At 48.1% G+C, this 17,380-nt stretch overlaps 1 protein-coding gene across 2 annotated transcripts in view; it reads left to right on the forward strand.

Annotated features, from left to right (window-relative positions):
* TBCD (tubulin folding cofactor D) overlaps nt 1-17,380 on the forward strand; it is a 376,677-nt gene that overhangs the window by 342,352 nt on the left and 16,945 nt on the right. For both annotated transcript variants that reach the window (XM_088468636.1, XM_088468637.1), the window contains exons 35-38: nt 5,331-5,408; nt 8,721-8,810; nt 14,323-14,410; nt 16,770-16,879. In XM_088468636.1, the coding sequence (XP_088324762.1) occupies nt 5,331-5,408; nt 8,721-8,810; nt 14,323-14,410; nt 16,770-16,879 (366 nt within the window). The remainder of the gene's footprint in view (nt 1-5,330; nt 5,409-8,720; nt 8,811-14,322; nt 14,411-16,769; nt 16,880-17,380) is intronic.

The raw sequence follows: 17,380 nt of genomic DNA on the forward strand, positions 1-17,380 counted from the left end.
CTCCGTTGGAACAGGTCTGTGTATGCAGCGCTGAATCCTACCAGGCCCTGTGTCTGCGTAGTTGAGGATCAGCACTGATAGTGCAGGGATTAATTTCTTTGCATTGTATGTGACTGCTGCTAGCGTCTGCTGCCTGTACTTTCACTTTCTACTGTCAGCCTTTTCACTGTCCCTGATCTTCTTCTGCTAAAGCCCTTGCGGTGCGGTGATTGCAGGGCGGTTCTCTCACTATACTAACGCGTATCAGTGAGAGGGGTCACATACTTGCCAGCATGTCTGAAAGTGATTTTCCTCTCCAGCTTCTGTGTACTACATGTAAGGTACCTATAGCGGAGGGGGAGGGTAGCGCGGAGGGGCTATGTCGGCCGTGTTTTTTATTGATGCGGCCAATTACTGTCACGGCTCCGGTACAGGAACCGCCCTGGGCTTGTTTCGCTAAAGTGCTTACAACCCTAGTGGGCCAGTTAGCTCCGCAACCTACGTTCCCTCAAATGGGATTGTCCTAGCAGTCAGTGGTGTCGTCACCCATGCAGGGGTTCCCGAGACAACTGATGGTACCCCACAGTCTCCCTATTTCCCCTCAGGATTCTCAGGAGCCTGCGTGGGTTAATTCGCTGACAAGTTCTGTGCAGCATTTGTCAGACGTGTTACAAGGGGAGTCCGTGTTATGGCCTCACAAGCGGCCGGTGGCGTCTGTCTACTCCTTATGAGGATGACGAGGGGACGATCGATGATGGGGAGATTCTGGATCTGTCGGACCAAGAACCTCTCCGTACCAAAGAGTCAGACGCGAAGTCTAAGGTTTATATACCTGGCCTTATTCGTGCAGTCCGCACAGCTTTAGTTATTGAGGATGATGAACCTCCGGTCTCAAAATCCAAATATGCCTTTTTCAAAGATGTTAAGGGTGACTCCACAGTGTTTCCTCTTTCGGGTCAATTGGTGGACCACTTAGAGGAAGCGTGGAAACATCCTGGCAGACGGTATCAGCCTCAAAAACGTTTAGCAGTACAATTATTTTGCTAAGTGAGAATCCCCGCCACAGGTGGATTCTCATGTGACACGCTTGGTCCGAAGTGCCACGTTGCCCATGTCCTCCTTAAAGGATGCCACGGACCGTAAGGTGGAAGTCTGCCTGAAGTCCATTTATTCCCTCGCGGGGGGGGGGGGCAGCCAGGCCGGCTATGGCCATTTGTTGAGTAGCCAGAGCTATGGAGCGCTGGGCTGATAGTTTGGAGGCGTCTTTCAATTCCGACTGTTCGGCTGAACAGACCGAGTTGATAGGCAATCTCCGGGATTCGGCCACTTACATTAACGAAGCGGCTTTAGATATCAGTACCCTGACTTCCCGGGTTTCTTCGGCAGCTGTGGCGGTTCGTCGCACCTTATGGTTGCGATCTTGGAAGGCGGACGCTGATTCCAAAAAGGGTTTGGAAGCTTTGCCTTTTAATGGAGAAGTCCTATTTGGTCCGGATTTGGACAAAATTGTAGCCACGCTGGCGGCAGCCAAATCGGCATGTCTCCCGTCTGCTGCGGTTCCTTCCACTTCAGATACGTCGTCCTTTCGGCCTTACAGGGCCCAGGGTAGGCCTAAAGCACAGTCCTTCCCCCGTCAGGCTGGCCCCAAAAAATCGGCCAAGCCCCGGAAGCAGCCCTGGAGTACCAGACGTCCGGCCCCTAAGTCCGATGACAAACCTGCGGCCTGACGGTCCGGGCCTCCCTTTGGGGGATCCCAGAGTGGGAGGCCACCTGCTGCAGTTCGCCCAGTGTTGGTCGGTTACCACGACAGACACTTGGGTTCTCGAGGTGGTTTCTCACGGGTATGCCCTCTCCTTCCGGCACAGGCCTCCGTCCCGATTCTTCACCACGGGTCTTCCATCAGACCGGAACAAAGCCATGGAACTGCGGAAGGTTTTGCACACTATGCTCCAGTCTGGAGTTATAGTGCCTGTTCCATTCTCCCAGAGGGGCCAGGGTTTCTATTTCAATCTGTTTTTGGTGCAGAAACCCAATGGGTCGTACCGTCCGATCCTCAACCTCAAAGCACTCAACAAGTCCTTGCGGGTGCCGAGGTTTCGGATGGAGACCCTACGGTCCATCATCCTGGCGCTGGAACCTGGGGATTACATGGTGTCGTTGGACATACATGACGCTTACCTGCATGTCCCTATTCTTTTACGCCATCAACAGTTCCTCAGGTTTGCAATACGCAACGATCATTTCCAGTTCCGGGCGTTACCTTTTGGGCTGGCGACAGCGCCACGTGTGTTCACCAAGGTTATGGCGGTCATGGCGGCTTCCCTGCGGCTGCAGGGAGTCCGCATGTTGCCGTACCTGGATGACCTTCTGTTGGTAGCAGGATCTCCAGAGCTCCTTCTACGCCACTTGGACCTCTCGATTGCGGTACTCCAACGGCACGGCTGGTTAATAAACTGGCAGAAGTCCACCCTGATCCCGGCTCAGAGAATTCTGCACCTCGGAGCCTTATTGGACTCCGGACAGTAAAGGATCTTTGTGATGAGGGAAAAGATCTCTGCCTTACAGTTGAGGGTGCGCAGTTGTCTGCAGAATCGCCGGGTGTCTCTGCATTCGGCGATGAGGTTACTGGGCTCCATGGTGTCCGTATTCGACATGGTGGAATATGCCCAGTTTCACTCCAGACCTCTGCAGCAATTGATCCTGTCCAAATGGAATGGACTGCCTCAGAGTCTCAAGTCCCAGACGATGGTGCTCACTCCGGAGGTTCGCCTGTCCCTTGCCTGGTGGTTGCAGATGACCCATCTCAACAAGGGTTGACCTTTTTGGGTGGCGAACTGGGTCCTATTGACGACGGACGCCAGTCTTCGGGGCTGGGGAGCGGTCTCGGGTCCACACTTGTTCCAGGGCAGAGGGACAAGGAGCTTCCGATAAACATCTTGGAACTCCGCGCCGTTTTCAATGCTCTCCAGCAGGCCAATCGGGTTCTCCACGGTCATCCCGTGCAGGTCCAGTCGGACAACGCCACCACCGTGGCCTACATAAATCGGCAAGGAGGAACCCGAAGTCGGGCGGCACTCGTAGAGATGTCCCGCATCCTGATCTGGGCGGAGCGCAATCTCCCAGCCATATCAGCGGTGTTCATTCCGCGAGTCCTCAACTGGGAGGCGGATTTTCTTAGTCGCCAGGACGTTCATCCGGGGGAATGGTCTCTGCACCAGGACGTCTTTCAACTTCTGGTGGACAGGTGGGGTCTTCCAGAGTGGCGTCACGGCACAACAACAAGTTGCCGGTGTACGGGTCTCGCACAAGAGACGAAAAGGCGTCTCTGGTGGACGCTCTGTGTGTCCGGTGGACGTTCCGGTTTGCTTATCTCTTTCCTCCGTTTTCCCTTCTTCCACGGGTAATCCGGAAATTCAAACAGGAAGGAGGGACGCTCCTGTTGATAGCTCCCGCGTGGCCCAGGCGGCACTGGTTCTCAGACCTTCAGGGCCTGTCCGTGGACATCCCTCTGCGGTTGCCGCTACGACCGGACCTACTGTCACAGGGTCCTTGTCTTCACCCGGACCTGACTCGGCTGTCTTTGACGGCGTGGCTGTTGAGACGGCCATGTTAAGGTCCAGGGGGTTTTCTAGCTCTGTAGTACGCACTATGATGAGAGCTCGGAAACCGGCCTCTGCAAGAATATACCATCGTGTGTGGCATACGTTCTTCCAATGGTGTCGACCGAGAGGTTATGCCCCTCGGGAGTTCCGTCTGTCTAGAGTGCTAGCCTTCCTACAGGCGGGACTAGACCATGGGCTTCGCCTTGCTTCTTTAAAGGTGCAGGTGTCGGCCCTGTCTGTCTGGTTCCATCGTAGGATTGCTACAATCCCTGATGTGCGCACCTTTATGCAAGGTGTTCTTAGAATTCAGCCGCCATTTGTTCCACCGGTGGCGCCTTGGGATTTAGCTGTGGTTCTGAGGGCTCTCCAGGGACCGCCGTTTGAACCACTGGGCTCTGTGGATCTTAAATGGCTGACAGCTAAAACAATTTTCCTTCTGGCCATCGCTTCAGCCAGACGTGTTTCTGATTTAGGGGCTCTCTCTTGTAGACCACCTTTCCTGATTTTTCATGGGAACAGGGCGGTGCTGCGCACTCGTCCTGAATTTCTTCCCAAAGTTGTTTCCCGTTTTCATATCAACGAGGAAATAGTTGTGCCGGCTTTTAACTCACCTGACCTGTCGGTGGGTGAGGCCACTTTGGACGTTGTGCGGGCTTTAAGGATTTATGTTGACCGCACTTCTTCGTTTAGGAAGTCGGACGCCTTGTTTGTCCTCTATGGCTTCCGTAAGAAGGGTTGGCCTGCTTCAAAGCAAACTTTGGCAGCTTGGATCCGTATGGCCATTTCAGAAGCTTATCTTCATGAAGGCCTGCCGGTTCCATCCTCTGTGAGGGCTCATTCCACTAGGTCTGTGGGTCCTTCGTGGGCAGCTCGACGTGGTGCCTCTGCAGTCCAGATCTGCAAGGCTGCCATGTGGTCCTCGGTCCATACATTTGTGAGGTATTACGCGTTTGACACCTTTGGGTCTCAGGATGCTTCCTTCGGGCGACGGATTCTCCTTTCAGCACAGGAGCGTCCCCACCCTTGAAGTATACTGCTTTGGGACATCCCCAAGGTATCCTGTGGATACCCTATGGACCCTGAAGTAGAAAATATGAGATATGGTAAGAACTTACCCTTGTTATCTCTATTTCTACGAAGTCCATTGGGTTCCACAGGACTCCCGCCCTGTCGCACCTGTGCTGCAGATGGGCTTTACTCTGGTCACCGGTTTTTCCGTCTCCCTCTGGTGAGAATGTGATTCTTGTGTGTGTCCAGATCTTTTTTCTCTCTTCCTTATCCTCCTCCGGCCTATGGCTTGGTACGTAACTGAGATGCCTTGGCTCGGGGGCAGGGTATAGGAGGGGGACCCTAGTGCATCCTGGGAGGCTGAAAACTTAACTCTATGGTGCCCGATGCCTGACGTCATCACCTATACCCCAAGGTATCCTGTGGAACCCTATGGACTTCGTAGAAATAGAGATAGCAAGGGTAAGTTCTTACCATATCTCATCTTATCTTATGGTGAGCATTGCCATCCAGATGCTAAAATAATGACAGTTATTAGTGACTAAGTTGAAATGAAACAATACTTATTAATAGAGTATATGGTGTTTGTGGTTCCATCGTTCCAGGTTACATCTGTACCATTCAAAGTTATTATACCTGGCTCATTTAAAGTGTCCAACATATACCTTTTCTCTACATACTGACATTTTCCATGTTGTGTGTTTAAAATCAATATCATATATTTTTATTTTTCATATGAAGAGTGTCCATCCCTCTTTTGAAGATGCTGGACCAAATGTTGGCTAATAGCTGTTTTGAGATCTTCACACAAGAGGAAGAGTAAATACATTTATTTTATTATTCTTCTCTGTCCACTTAGCCTTAAACTACTTTATAATGACTATGTGTATATAAGTGTGTTTGGGGTCTATATCTTCAGGCCTTCATTTAGCATGGCTGACTCATAGAGTGTAATGTATGGGAGCAGTGCAGAGAGAGCTCCTGATGGATGTCTGATTAATTCTGTGACTGCTGTTGGAGAGGAAGACTGTAACTGGTGAGAATGTAATGAGTCAGCTGGACTAGAAGCATACAGTTGAAAAATTGGCCATATTGGGCCTGTTTCAGGCTTGTAGGCAAATCCAATGCTTTGCGCACAAGTCTGGTGGTGGGTGGACTACACATCTGTCTGAGCCGCAGTGCGCATGTGCTGTGATGCTACTGCACCCTGGACGCTGCAGCCTGATTGACACGCTTCAGCTCTTTAAAGGTGAGGAATGGGCGGCGATGTAGACCATTCCCAAAAACGCAAGGCGTATTGTCTCCATTTTGTGGGAGAGCAGAGGCCAGAGACTGCAGATTTCCAACATGTTGAATCATCTATGTCCATGGATCAGCGTTTTGAACGACAGTCGGCTGATCGGGTAGACTTAACGGGGAATTACAGCTCAGGTGTATAGCGTCCTTAAGCTCTGACTCGCTCAGATGGACGATGCTGCATCTTCGAACACAGCACTAGGATCTACAATGCTGACAGAAGGCGCCTATATTTCAAGGATGCTTGAGGCACTGGTTCCTAAGGAATTGATGAGCTGCATATTGGTCCAGCTCATAGAAAGGCTTCCTCCATTCTGTAGAGGCTACAGGTACATATTAAAGCTGGGTACACACCTGGACGACCAGACAACCCAGCGATGCGATGTAGCAATATATTGCATCGCTGCATTCACTGCACTTCCAATCTGCCGCGGACGATATATTGTATAATGTGCAGGCAGCTTAAGCCAGCCTCTCTTCTTGGATCACTCAGGTGGAATAAGCGCAGCCACAGAACCTTACACCGCTGTTAGTTGCCACACTGAACTGGGGTATAACAGTAATTCTCCATATGCAGGCAGATAAACCTCTACTGTATACTGTAGCTGGAAAATCTAGCTGCTACTCCAGGTTATAAAGCTCTAATTCCCAGTCTGCTAGCAGGAAAGAAATTGTAAGCTGTAGGGAGGTTGGGAACACTGCAGATAACTGATGTCCTGTAACTGCAGCAATCCCTATAGCGGCACCTGTTACTTCATATACCAGCCATCATTTTTACTGCCAAATTCTGTTTTTTCCTTTTTTTTTCCCATTCCAAATTTTCTAGGTAATAAAATATTTGTATATAACAAATACCGAGGTGTCAGCTTGAGCTCTCTCCCCAAACACAGGCTAATTTACACCTGAGTTTTGCTTTAAAAATAAGTAGCCATTTCCCTCAGTTTCCTTCTGATGAGGGCTGGGCCATTTTCTCGCTCCTAATGTGGAATTGGCAGAGAAGAGGAGCCGAGAGCAAGGTTGTGCCGGGCTCAGTCTGTTCCTCATCTGGTTACATTTAGCCAATTAGTTCCAGATGCTGGGAACCGTGTGGCCTCTTTGTTTCTTTCCTCTGTTTGTGTCCATGTTGTCATATATGTTTAAAATCTTTGCTCCTTTACCCCATCATGACACCGACTTTTTGAAACCCAGCAATCAGTCATTGTGGGGAGAATTTTGTAGATTAAATTGTCCTGTTTACCTATAAATCCTATTAATAACTATATCTGTTAATAAACTAGCTCCTGAATTTGCATTACTGCAAATTTAATATATGGCAAACTTTACTGAATAGTGTAATATATATATATATATATATATATATATATATATGTATGTGTATATCTGTGTGTGTGAGTGTGTGTGTATATATATATATATATATATATATATATATATACAGTATATGGATGCGTGTGTGTGTGTATATATATATATATATATATATATATATATATATACACACAGAGCCGTAACTAGACTTTTTGGTGCCCTGTGCCAGAAAGAGCATTGGCGCTCCCCTATTTTTTAAATAGAGAGATAGCATAGATAACAAACCAAAAAAGACCATGGCCTCATGTGGAAAGGCCAGGGAAGAGATAGGGGAGGCTAGGAGATGCTGGGGATGAAATAAGAGGAAGCTACAAGTGAGAATGATAATAAACAGAAAATTGACAGGTCCAAACAGTGCCCCCTAACCTGCGGTGCCCTGTGGTCGCACTACCCTAGCTACGGCCCTGTATGTATGTATGTATGTATGTGTGTGTGTGTGTGTGTGTGAATGTGTGTGTGTGTATGTATATATATATATATGTGTGTGTGTGTATGTAGGCATATATATGTATGTGTAAACGTATGTATATGTGTGTGTATGTGTATATATATATGTATGTATACGTATATATATATATATATATATATATATACACACACACATATATACATGTGCGTGGTTCTCTTTTTCATTTATGTGTATATATATATATATATATATATATATATATATATATATACATATATACACACACACACACACACATGCATAAATATACGTAATTGAAAAAGAGAACCACGCACATGTATGTATGTGTATAATATATATATATATATATATAAACGTATACATACGTTTACATATATATATATATATATATATATATACACACACACACATATATATATATATATACACATATATACCTACCTACATACACCCACACACATATATATATATATATATATATATATATATATATACACATGCATAAATATACATAATTGAAAAAGAGAACCACGCATAAGTATTGATCTCAGGGTGAGAATCTGACATGAATAAGTAAACTTCAGCTTGTTCCCGGGGACATCACTATGGCTCTTGCGCAAATCTATGGGGAAATGGCAGCCGCGCTATATTTCCAGTGAGTGAAGTCAGAAGAACTGGCCAACGCAGCACAATGGAGAGGTAAGTGTACTAATAATATGGGTGCAGTGAGGGCCCCCCTGGACCCAGGGGCCCGTGTGCACCGCACACACTGCACCCATTATAGATATGCCATTACTTCTCCATTTAATCTGGAATTAGGTAATGCAAATGTTAAAAGAACGTTTTCTGGCAGATAATGGCCAGTTGTGGCTTACTACGAAAAAATCGCAGATACAAGTTATTAAGGTCTGTCTGCATGTGTAAATGTGTGGTACATTACAATGGCTATGTGACCTGCAGAGCATAAACTGCAGCCATTTTGTGCTGTTTTGCGATCTGCCATCTTGTGATGATATAATTGCTGTTTCTTTTTGCAGCCACCAGTTTGCTTCAGACTTATTGGCACTTTGTAAAGAGGAAATCAAAAGGTCGAAAGACATCCAGAAGCTAAAATCTAGCACTGCTGTGTAAGTTTATTGGCCAGAGGTATAAAAAATAACATTATTTAATGAAGCAATGTTTTTATGAAAAAATGTTCTGCATATGAAAATACAAATTCCATAGTAAGGTCATTCACAATGTAATGAAACTAGTTTTGGCGTTCTGCATTCGGCTCCTACGGGGCCCATAAATCGCATTATCTGCTAGAATAAACTGATTGCTAATCTCAAACCAGATTTATTCAGAGACCTTCAGATTTTAATTGTGACAGTTGGATAATGTGTTTGGATGACTGATACTGTATATGTCACTGTGTATAGCACCTGCTCATTGTTCCACTACTTAAGTAGATGTTTCCAACTAGAGTGCTAAACATCCCTATCTTCTAATTTACCACATATATCATTGACCAAAAATGTTAATTCTTTACCATCAACAATTAGTCTTTTATTTTATTTCCTTGATATCTCCTGTGCAAAATAAATGTGTATACAGTAGTAATTTTCTCTTTAAGGTTAATTTTGCCTCCATAACACCACAGATTTATCTAGTCTTCCTTACAGCTGGCTCCACCGCACCTTGTACAGCCCGGTGGCTTACCTGACAATACACAGATTAGCCATACAATCTTATAATAATAGCCTGAATTCTGTTACTTTGCCAGCACCTTTCAGGTGCATTTCCCAAGTGACACCTGCTTGGAAATGCCTATACTTGTCTGGGCAACACATTCTCTGTTCAGCTGGTTCAGTAGCAGAGATTACATATATCTATACAGGGAGCTGCTCTCCTCATGTTAACTGTTTATGTACAGGCATCTACTCATCTTGCGTTAACGCTTTCTATACGGGGAGCTACCCCGTCACATTAACTGTTTCTGTACAGAATGCTTCTCCTTTGCATCAACTCTTTTTGTACAGGTAGCCCCTGCCTTTGCTTTAATTAGGAATCTCTTCTCCTCATCGTAACTCTGTACGTGGAGCTGCCCTCCGGATAACTCTTTCTGTATAGGGAGCTGCCCTCCTCATGTTATCTCTGTACGGGGAGCTGCCCTCCTCATGTTATCTCTGTACGGGGAGCTGCCCTCCAGATAACTCTTTCTGTGCAGGTAGCCCCTGCCTTTGCTTTAATTAGGAATCTGTTCTCCTCATCGTAACTCTGTACGTGGAGCTGCCCTCCGGATAGCTCTTTCTGTATAGGGAGCTGCCCTCCTCATATTATCTCTATACCTGGAGCTGCCCTTCTCACGTTATCTCTGTACCTGGAGCTCCCGCCTCACGTTATATCTGTACGGGGAGCTGCCCTCCTCACGTTATCTCTGTACTTGGTGCTGCCCTCTTCACGTTATCTCTGTACGGGGAGCTGCCCTCCTCACGTTATCTCTGTACGGGGAGCTGCCCGCCTCACGTTATCTCTGTACTTGGAGCTGCCCTCCTCACGTTATCTCTGTGCGTGGAGCTGCCCTCCTCACGTTGTCTCTGTACGGGGAGCTGCCCTCCTCACGTTATCTCTGTACGGGGAGCTGCCCTCCTCACGTTATCTCTGTACGGGGAGCTGCCCTCCTCACGTTATCTCTGTACGGGGAGCTGCCCTCCTCACGTTATCTCTGTACGGGGAGCTGCCCTCCTCACGTTATCTCTGTACGGGGAGCTGCACTCACGTTATCGCTCTATGGGGAGCTGCCCTCCTCACGTTATCTCTATACGGGGAGCTGCCCTCCACACGTTATCTCTGTACGGGGAGCTGCCCTCCTCACGTTATCTCTGTACGGGGAGCTGCCCTCCTCACGTTATCTCTGTACGGGGAGCTGCCCTCCTCACGTTATCTCTGTACGGGGAGCTGCCCTCCTCACGTTATCTCTGTACGGGGAGCTGCCCTCCTCACGTTATCTCTGTACGGGGAGCTGCACTCACGTTATCTCTCTATGGGGAGCTGCCCTCCTCACGTTATCTCTATACGGGGAGCTGCCCTCCACACGTTATCTCTGTACGTGGAGCTGCCCTCCTCACGTTATCTCTGTACGGGGAGCTGCCCTCCTCACGTTATCTCTGTACGGGGAGCTGCCCTCCTCACGTTATCTCTGCACGGGGAGCTGCACTCACGTTATCTCTGTACGGGGAGCTGCACTCACGTTATCTCTGTACGGGGAGCTGCACTCACGTTATCTCTGTACGGGGAGCTGCACTCCTCACGTTATCTCTGTACTTGGAGCTGCCCTCTTCACGTTATATCTGTACGGGGAGCTGCCCTCCTCACGTTATCTCTGTACGGGGAGCTGCCCGCCTCACGTTATCTCTGTACTTGGAGCTGCCCTCCTCACGTTATCTCTGTGCGTGGAGCTGCCCTCCTCACGTTGTCTCTGTACGGGGAGCTGCCCTCCTCACGTTATCTCTGTACGGGGAGCTGCCCTCACGTTATCTCTGTACGGGGAGCTGCCCTCCTCACGTTATCTCTGTACGGGGAGCTGCCCTCCTCACGTTATCTCTGTACGGGGAGCTGCCCTCCTCACGTTATCTCTGTACGGGGAGCTGCCCTCCTCACGTTATCTCTGTACGGGGAGCTGCACTCCACACGTTATCTCTGTACGGGGAGCTGCCCTCCTCACGTTATCTCTGTACGGGGAGCTGCCCTCCTCACGTTATCTCTGTACGGGGAGCTGCCCTCCTCACGTTATCTCTGTACGGGGAGCTGCACTCACGTTATCTCTCTATGGGGAGCTGCCCTCCTCACGTTATCTCTCTATGGGGAGCTGCCCTCCTCACGTTATCTCTATACGGGGAGCTGCCCTCCACACGTTATCTCTGTACGGGGAGCTGCCCTCCTCACGTTATCTCTGCACGGGGAGCTGCACTCACGTTATCTGTGTACGGGGAGCTGCCCTCCTCACGTTATCTGTGTACGGGGAGCTGCCCTCCTCACGTTATCTCTGTACGGGGAGCTGCACTCCTCACGTTATCTGTGTACGGGGAGCTGCCCTCCTCACGTTATCTGTGTACGGGGAGCTGCCCTCCTCACGTTATCTCTGTACGGGGAGCTGCACTCCTCACGTTATCTCTGTACGGGGAGCTGCCCTCCTCACGTTATCTCTGTACGGGGAGCTGCCCTCCTCACGTTATCTCTGTACGGGGAGCTGCCCGCCTCACGTTATCTCTGTACTTGGAGCTGCCCTCCTCACGTTATCTCTGTGCGTGGAGCTGCCCTCCTCACGTTGTCTCTGTACGGGGAGCTGCCCTCCTCACGTTATCTCTGTACGGGGAGCTGCCCTCCTCACGTTATCTCTGTACGGGGAGCTGCACTCCTCACGTTATCTCTCTACGGGGAGCAGCCCTCCTCACGTTATCTCTCTACGGGGAGCTGCCCTCCTCACGTTATCTGTGTACTTATCTGTGTACGGGGAGCTGCCCTCCTCACGTTATCTCTGTACGGGGAGCTGCCCTCCTCACGTTATCTCTGTACGGGGAGCTGCCCTCCTCACGTTATCTCTGTACGGGGAGCTGCCCTCCTCACGTTATCTCTGTACGGGGAGCTGCCCTACTCACGTTATCTCTGTACGGGGAGCTGCCCTCCTCACGTTATCTCTGTACGGGGAGCTGCCCTCCTCACGTTATCTCTGTACGGGGAGCTGCACTCCACACGTTATCTCTGTACGGGGAGCTGCCCTCCTCACGTTATCTCTGTACGGGGAGCTGCCCTCCTCACGTTATCTCTGTACGGGGAGCTGCCCTCCTCACGTTATCTCTGTACGGGGAGCTGCCCTCCTCACGTTATCTCTGTACGGGGAGCTGCCCTCCTCACGTTATCTCTGTACGGGGAGCTGCACTCACGTTATCTCTCTATGGGGAGCTGCCCTCCTCACGTTATCTCTCTATGGGGAGCTGCCCTCCTCATGTTATCTCTATACGGGGAGCTGCCCTCCACACGTTATCTCTGTACGGGGAGCTGCCCTCCTCACGTTATCTCTGCACGGGGAGCTGCACTCACGTTATCTCTGCACGGGGAGCTGCCCTCCTCACGTTATCTGTGTACGGGGAGCTGCCCTCCTCACGTTATCTCTGTACAGGGAGCTGCCCTCCTCACGTTATCTCTGTACGGGGAGCTGCCCTCCTCACGTTATCTCTGTACGGGGAGCTGCACTCCTCACGTTATCTCTCTACGGGGAGCAGCCCTCCTCACGTTATCTCTCTACGGGGAGCTGCCCTCCTCACGTTATCTGTGTACTTATCTGTGTACGGGGAGCTGCCCTCCTCACGTTATCTCTGTACGGGGAGCTGCCCTCCTCACGTTATCTCTGTACGGGGAGCTGCCCTCCTCACGTTATCTCTGTACGGGGAGCTGCACTCCTCACGTTATCTCTCTACGGGGAGCAGCCCTCCTCACGTTATCTCTCTACGGGGAGCTGCCCTCCTCACGTTATCTGTGTACTTATCTGTGTACGGGGAGCTGCCCTCCTCACGTTATCTCTGTACGGGGAGCTGCCCTCCTCACGTTATCTCTGTACGGGGAGCTGCCCTCCTCACGTTATCTCTGTACGGGGAGCTGCCCTCCTCACGTTATCTCTGTACGGGGAGCTGCCCCCCTCACGTTATCTCTGTACGGGGAGCTGCCCCCCTCACGTTATCTCTGTACGGGGAGCTGCCCTCCTCACGTTATCTCTGTACGGGGAGCTGCCCTCCTCACGTTGTCTCTGTACGTGGAGCTGCCCTCCTCACGTTATCTCTGTACGGGGAGCTGCCCTCCTCACGTTGTCACTGTACGGGGAGCTGCCCTCCTCGCGTTATCTCTCACGGGGAGCTGCACTCCTCACGGTAATGCCTATGTCTATGTGCATGGGCTACAGGACCCTTTAATCCCTATACCCTTAAATTAAATTCAAAAGTATAAAAAAAAAGATATCAGTGTAAGGCTTGGGAGGCCCCTTACTGCTGGGATATGCTAAATCCATATGGGTGGGAAACTTTTAGTATTAACTAAATTCTGTTACAGAAAGTGTAATTTTCTATTTATTGCCAACTTTCTTTATTTCTGTTTTGTAAATATTTTCCTTCATTTAGCTAATACACTGTTATGTTTCTTTGTTGGAGAGTAAACTTTAGAAATATGCGATTCCCTCCCCCAATAATCTCTCTAGCAGAACCATAGGGATCCCTGGTTTGGAAGCAGCCAGCATGCACAGCCAATGCTACTGTAGTCATAGCAGCATATACAGAGAGAAAAGACTGCTTGGTTGAAGGCTCTGAATCACATTGATTGGACGGTTACTTTATCTTGTCCAATCGGCTGTCATATCCTTCTAATGAAAAATGTAAATTCACGCTTCTCCAGCCATATACTGTAGATGTCACAGTTAGTTATGGTACAGTAGGTGATGTGTGACCTACCATACAAGCCTTGTGGTGCTGCTTCTTGGAGAGGGGGATAAATTGAGAACTAATTTTTTTTTCAGAATTTTCCTTTAATTATAGATAATATTGACATTTAACTTTATATGCGCCTTATTATACAGATAACATTCACAGTTACTATTTGTTGTCTTTCTAGATTCTGTGGCCTGATTCAGTTCCCTGGTGAGATCCGGAAAAAGGTCTTATTTCAGCAGCTGCTCCTGATTTCTCACCCATTCCCAGTAGTAAGTGTAAAACAGCCGCTGTCTGCTCGCTTCAGGGACACGGCCCCACATATAAGGGACTCATAATTGTCCTAATGTGCTGTAAAGATACCAAAATAATGGGACACTGCTACTCGGGGACAGTGCATGGGTGCTTGCTCCAGTAATTCCGGTATTATTTATTGCTCTCTTTATCCAGCACAGAACTACATACTGCTTATTCTGTGTGTTGCTGGGCCTGGTACTGCATTGTCTCCTTGTCCTATATGACTGACACTATTAGATAACTGCTTGCTATGGGACATTATTTTATAAAGACTTACACAGATGGAAGGCTCACACAGCTGAGGCAGGAAAAGGCATAAGAGATACAAATGGAGCTAGGTAGGCATGTCATTAATGTACTGTACATGTGTTATGTACACCTCCATGCAAATACCAGTTTGGCTGAGAATAGAGTTCTGGTGCAAATCCTCTTTGTTTTTGTATCTTTAATTATTCTTTAAAAATATATGTATATAATTATAGGGCGGGCTATAGAGGCTCCAGAGAAACTTGATCAATGCCTATAAAAACAATTGGATTGATTCTGGAGACATGATGTATTAATAGAATTGATCCACAAATGACAATGTAGAAGCAGTAATGTACTTACCTGGTCCCCGGCATCTCCTGCTTCGGGCTGTTCTATTTAACTGCGCATGCATGATTCTATCAGACAAGATTTCCATGTCCGGGAAGATAATATTATTTTACCGATTACTTTCTGCATTCAATACAAACTATCTGTCTGATAAATCTGATATATTGCACCAGACATCTATTATTATTATTATTATTATTATTTTTTAAATGTACTAATATCAAACGGAAAAAAAACATGAACCTCCCCCCCCAAAAAAAAACAGAGTATGTTTGGTCACTGTGGATTATCATTATAAGACCCTATGTGCTGCTTACTAGAGCACATAGTCTGGTGCTGTTCTCAGGGCCGCAACTAGGGGGGGGTAGAGGTGCACGTGCACCGGGAGGGAATTGCCGGGGGGTGAAAATGCAGACTCTGCCATCTGAAAATGGTCGCCGCCGAAGAGGAGACTAATGCTAGAGGTCCTTACTGGACCTCTAGCGTCTGTCTCTTCCTTGGCGGCGGCCATTTTTGGATGGCCGTTTTCAGCAGATTCCATGCGGACTAGGCCGCCGCCAAGGAAGAGACAGATGCTAGAGGTCCTACTGGACCTCTAGTGTCTGTTAGCAGAGCGCAATGCACACAGCGTTCCCGGAAGTGCCGGGAACGCTGGCGCTGCAGGGAGAGGATGCTGAGAGCTGCATCTTCTCCCTTCAAACCCCCCTGGAAACGAGCATGGAACCCCATGGCAACGAGCATGGAACCAGGGACGTCTAAGTAATGCACTACCTTATGGAGGAGCAAGGACAAAATCCAGGTACGGGAAGGGAGGGGGGCGCAAAATTGCTGCCTTGCAACGGGTGACAGATATCCTAGTTTCGGCCCTGCTGTTCTGCATTAATCTGTATCATGGTGAGCAAGTGTGGCTACAGCTAACGCATCATGTAATACTATATCTGTGAATACAAGTAGGTCATACAGGGTTTTTTTTTTATCAAATAAACAACATTTTATATAATTGTATATTTTCCATCATAGACAAGTTTTGCTGTAGCTTGTAAGCTAGCGCTTGTGAATAATATTCTTTAATGCTAATTACTGGGCTGAGCCAGGCACATTGAGGTCACCTGTGGTTCAGTGCATTTGGCTGCCATAAGTGAGACAAGAATTGCAGATGTAATGAGAGGCCAGTAATATCTGGAACAGAGAGACAGACTTTTTTGGGGATTTGGAAAACTATGTTGATATTGGATGCACTTTTTGTAATACTAATCACTGACAGGTTCAAGGCGTCTGCTGATGACAAAAACATCTGTGCTAAGTTCTTTATCTTGTGCTAGTTCTAACAGTTATAGAGTGTATTTAGCTTCTTAGATCATCATATGTGTGAGTGTATATGTGTCTGGTTTTCATAAATGGAAATATTAATTTACAAATAGTTTGCATGCTTCATGTTATGAGGAGCATCCTGATTAATAAAATGTTATACCCCAAGTACCCTCTTTGTAAATTATATTGATATTTTATATTTGGATCAACTTACAGGATGGCTTCAGTGCCCCTATAAATTTCCCCGTTGTAGAGCACAATTATTTATATAGCGCACTCCTATTCTGCAACGCTTTACAGAGAATATCTGGTCATTCACAATACAAACAGCACCACTTCTGGCCATTAGGAGTTACTGCATGTCCTCATCATCTCTCTACTCTTTGTGTGTGGTAAGTGCTGATGACCTGTTTGTCTCTCCCGCAGGTAAGAAAGTCAGCTGCCAGCGAGGTCTATGAAATGTTTATTACATACGATGATATTGTAGATCCAGAAATTCTGGATGAAGTAATGAGTGTGCTGAGTGACACCAGTTGGTAAGTACTGTGGCCATTCAGCTGGCACTGTAACACTGTAGCAGTGGTGTCACTAGGATTCATTTCACCCAGTGTGGTAACTCATGGTGTCACCCCACACCGTCATGCAATGTCATATAGCAGGGTAACTGACCTTAACTGGTGCTGTGTGGCTTTTCAAGCAGACTCCTTCAGTCTCCACTGACCGACACTGTGTGTGTATGTGCACACTGTATGGCGGATTAAGCACAGTGGTGGCAGTGGAGTTTATAATATATGCTGCAGTGATGGCACAGTGGAGTTTGGGGTCTTAATAGGGCACCCACACTCTGGGATACTCAGGGGCACATCTGTATACTGAGGGCAGCGGATACACAGAAGCAGCATGTCAGAGGTGGCGCCTCCGTTGAGAGGTGTTCCAGTAACAGAGATAGCGCAAGGCATTCCTCTAACACCAAGAGCCCGGCTGGGGACTCGAACCATGATCCGCTGCTCTGCTGGCTCCTTCACTGTGACCGGGAG

The sequence above is a fragment of the Taudactylus pleione genome, unplaced genomic scaffold (assembly GCF_031769625.1).
Source record: "Taudactylus pleione unplaced genomic scaffold, aTauple2 ptg000012l, whole genome shotgun sequence".
Classification (NCBI taxonomy): Eukaryota; Metazoa; Chordata; class Amphibia; order Anura; family Myobatrachidae; genus Taudactylus; species Taudactylus pleione.